This window comes from Pyxicephalus adspersus, chromosome 1 (genome assembly GCF_032062135.1).
Source record: "Pyxicephalus adspersus chromosome 1, UCB_Pads_2.0, whole genome shotgun sequence".
Classification (NCBI taxonomy): domain Eukaryota; kingdom Metazoa; phylum Chordata; class Amphibia; order Anura; family Pyxicephalidae; genus Pyxicephalus; species Pyxicephalus adspersus.
In genome coordinates, this window is record NC_092858.1 from 69,477,411 (window position 1) to 69,481,322 (window position 3,912).

At 52.3% G+C, this 3,912-nt stretch overlaps 1 protein-coding gene across 1 annotated transcript; it reads right to left on the reverse strand.

Annotated features, from left to right (window-relative positions):
- Window positions 1-371: 371 nt before the first annotated feature.
- On the reverse strand, window positions 372-3,641 carry SOWAHC (sosondowah ankyrin repeat domain family member C). Its single transcript, XM_072413478.1, has one exon. It carries the CDS (start codon window positions 3,450-3,452, stop codon window positions 1,812-1,814), a length of 1,641 nt encoding a protein of 546 aa, XP_072269579.1. The 5' UTR covers window positions 3,453-3,641; the 3' UTR covers window positions 372-1,811.
- Between the last annotated feature and the right edge of the window lie 271 nt (window positions 3,642-3,912).

Sequence of the window (3,912 nt, forward strand, 5' to 3'; positions counted from 1 at the left end):
AAGCCTGTGATGGGAGAGTGGGGGGGGTTGTGTCCAGAGACAACCTGCCCACTTCCCTGAGCTTGCCGTCCATATGGAAGACATGGTATGCGGCTTTGGCCAGTGCGCCCTCTCCTGACCCCACTCGGACGCACTGGCCAAAGCTGCAGACCACCAAAATTTTCTCACGGACCACCGGTTGGTGACCGATGTTCTAGACCATGAATTTTCTCTGTTTTACTATATATTTGATGGCTCTACTTGTTCTAAAAAGATGGGTGGTAATTGAAGCCTAGCTTCCAACCATAATGAGTATGTGAATGATTAGGTGGACATGCTGTCAAACATCGAAAATCCCAGTAGCGTGCAATCAAAAAGAAAAGTGACATTGGTAAGATATGGTAGTACTTTATGCATTTTCTTTTTAAAAGGTGCTGATTTTGTGATGTGCTGTCACATTACGATGGGCTATTTGGCACAAGAAATACAAAAATAGTGCTTTGGATTTGAACAATAAAACATAGACAAACCGGTGCTAGGCTTTCATTTTACATTAAGTGCAGGTCTGTGTGTAGTGTTACACAGGAATTGTCCCAAAGGGGCTGTGTACAGTCCGTTTAGTTGTACAAACCAGCCAGCTTCCTATTAGACATAAAGGTTCCAATATTATTATTTTACAAACTCATATAAATCAAATCTTTAGCAGCTTTCATTTGGTTAGTTTGGTCTTAAATCAAACTAAGGGTTCTACAAAAATGTGGAACAAATTTTGTCTAGAAAAAGTTAGTCAATTAATGCTCGTATTATGTTTAAGAGCAATCATACCCCATTGGTGCTTTCTGAATATATACATTTTGGTCCTAATGTCCATCCACTATACAATCTAATGCACCAAAACTTTATATTGTAAGGACATACGTAAATAATTATTAGAATCAATTAATAGGCTTTTGCACTATGTAGTTGTAAAGGACCTAAAGTGAATCATAAAACATATTGTATAGTGTATGGTACCTTTAGTTTGGACTTGTAATCATATAAGTAGGTGAGGACTTAATTCAATACGCAATCATCTTTCAAGTAACCTCATCACCAGTTCTGGGTTTGCTCACTGCTGTCATTGTACTATTAGTCCCCCTGGTGATTTAAACTGTGCTGATTTGTTAAAATACAATAGAAATACCCCAATCTGACACTTCTGGGTGTCAGGTATCTGTGTCTTTCCTCTATTACACACCATGCGAGCTCTCACTTCACTTGAATATCTCTGCAGTTCCAAGTACAATTTTTACATTGTGAAGTGACATTGTAGAAGTTGCAGGCAAACCGCAGAAACACAGAAATCCAATAGACCCGGAATAGTCAGATTAGGAGAATCCCAGTAGTGCCAATCCACCAAACAAAAAAGTTTGGATCACCAGAGGGGCCAATTGAGAGAATGAGGCCTGGGAAAGGCAAGGAGAACTGGTAACAGGGTCTCTTTTACTAACATGACCATTGTGTACCCTCATCTATGTGCAGGTTCTTGTCCTTTGCAGTGTTTTTTTAAAGTTTTAGTGTTTTTTCGCCATGTCTCTGTTGCAGACAAGGTAAAATATGATTGCAGTTCATGTTAAAAAAAATGGATTTTGTGTCACAACTGGCCAGATTCCTGTTCCAAGCACAGGTAATCCGTGTGTATTCTGGGTTTGGATGTTCAGAATAACAAGTGCAGGGAACACTGGCATAAATCAGCTTGTGCCCAGGAAAGTCAGGGCACAGACCACTGCAAATATGGGGCAACCATCAGCATGTGCCCAGGAAAGTCAGAGAGCGTAAATAGGAGAGGTCAATCAGCCAAACACATTAGATTTGGGTCTGTGTCTAATGGGGCTCTTGAGGGCTCTGTCCTCCTCCTCCTCGGGGTCTCTGGCTGTCAGGTTGCTGTGGATGATCTGAGTCCTAAATCTGATCCTATTCAGGCGAGGTTTGCCCCTGCTGCCCCCGGAGCCCTTCCTGCTGATGTCAGCCCGGGGTCTCCCCCCACCATCCGGCTCATCCTCCGGTAGTTGGGACAGCCTGTGTACGATCAGCTGGGAGGGGAGCACTTTAGAGAGCCGCCAGCGGCCCGATCCCGAGCTGCTCCCGTCATCTTCACCCTCGGGGTTCGGTGATGCCCCCACCAGCGCCTGCACATCCCGGGCAGTGTCCGGGCTCAGGTACTGCCAGGCTTTCCTACCGCTGTAGTCCCGGATATCCAGATCGGCATCGTAAGCCCCCACCAGCAGCTTGATGACGTCCAGGTGTCCGTGCATGGCGGCCAGGTGAAGGGGGGTGTAGCCGCCGGACGCCCGGGCATTGATGTTGACGGGCACCCGGTGCTGCCTGGCATGGGTGAGAAGGGTGGCCAGGAGCTCGTGCTGCCCGTGCTTGGCGGCCCAGTGCAGGCAGGAGAAGCCGGTGATGAAATCTCGGCGTGTGATGAGGCCGGGCTCGGCCAGCAGCAGCTCCCGGAGATTGTCCCAGCGGGCCCGACAAGAGCTCAGCATCCAGGCGTGTTCTAGGGGCTCCAGAGACACCGACCCGCCGCCCCCTTCCTCCTCCTCATTCCCGGACACAGACGATGAGCTGTGCAGGGATGAGCTGTCCGAGTCCCGCAGTGCAGCCCGGAGAAGGACACCCCCAGCCCCCCGCCGCAGCTGCGGAGACACCGGGTCCCGGGCAGCCCCTCTGCGGCTATTCCGGGGAGTCCTGCCGCCAAGCTGGCCCGGATCTGAGGACCCGGAGAGCTTCTTTATAGAGATCTTCTCCCCGTCCACCGGGGGCTCATCCCCTGGCTCCTCCGTCACCGAAATCCTTGGGGGACTATCAAATCCGGGGGAAGGCACAGCGTGCGGGGACTCCTCTCCGGGACTGGAATCTGGGGACTCCCCCGGGGGCCGCTCCGCCTCCTCCTCCGTGCTGGGCTCCGGGGTGATCGCCTCCTCCGTGCTGGGCTCCGGGGTGATCGCCTCCTCCGTGCTGGGCTCCGGGGTGATCGCCTCCNTGGGCTCCGGGGTGATCGCCTCCTCCGTGCTGGGCTCCGGGGTGATCGCCTCCTCCGTGCTGGGCTCCGGGGTGATCGCCTCCTCCGTGCTGGGCCCTGAGGAAATCGCCTGCTCGGTGCTGGGCTCCGGTGTAATCCCATCCCCGGTATCTCGCCCGGCGGCGGGCTGCGGCTCAGAGCTCTGATTCCCTCCGTGACTTTGCTTTGGCTCCTCCGCAGCTCTCCGGTACCTTTTCCTTAGACAGACGTATTTCACCCCGTCCTCAGCCCGCACACTGGCCACCTCGTTGACAATGTCTTTGAAGAACTGGCGGGCAGCATTGCGGGCCTCTCCGGGGGGCGGTTCGGTCAGCAGTGGCCGGAAATGCTCGACCAGCTGCTGGTTGGGTACCCGGCCTCCCCTCCCGCTCAAGAAAGATATAACCGAGTCTCGGCTTAGCTCGCTCATGACTGAGGATCGGTGATACAGGTGGCGGGGATCACATCACAGCAGCTCCTCCCTTCAGAAAGACCAGGCGAGGGCGGTAAAGTCTGGGTTGTCAGTGGTAACTGGGCCACTGTCTCCTAGCAACCTCCCCAGCCTCTGCCTTCCATCTGTATATCGCTCGCCTGGTACCCAGAAGACTGTACCACCTCAGTGACGTGCTGAGAAAAGGGGGTGTGTCGGAGTTCCAAGACTGTCGGAGCGACTGCTGGAGTGGCAGTAAGTGGCGCGGCCAATCAGAGCGCACCCCTGTGTTTAAAGTGTGTACAGCCCCGTGAGTGTCAGCGCTGTTGTTGATTACAGCTCAGTCATGCACGCTGCTCAATCCCTGACTGACTCACCACACATCATGTGTATAGTGTGTGAATGCGAGGAATTAAACTGCATTCATGAATTCCAATCCCCCTGAACAATACTCACAATA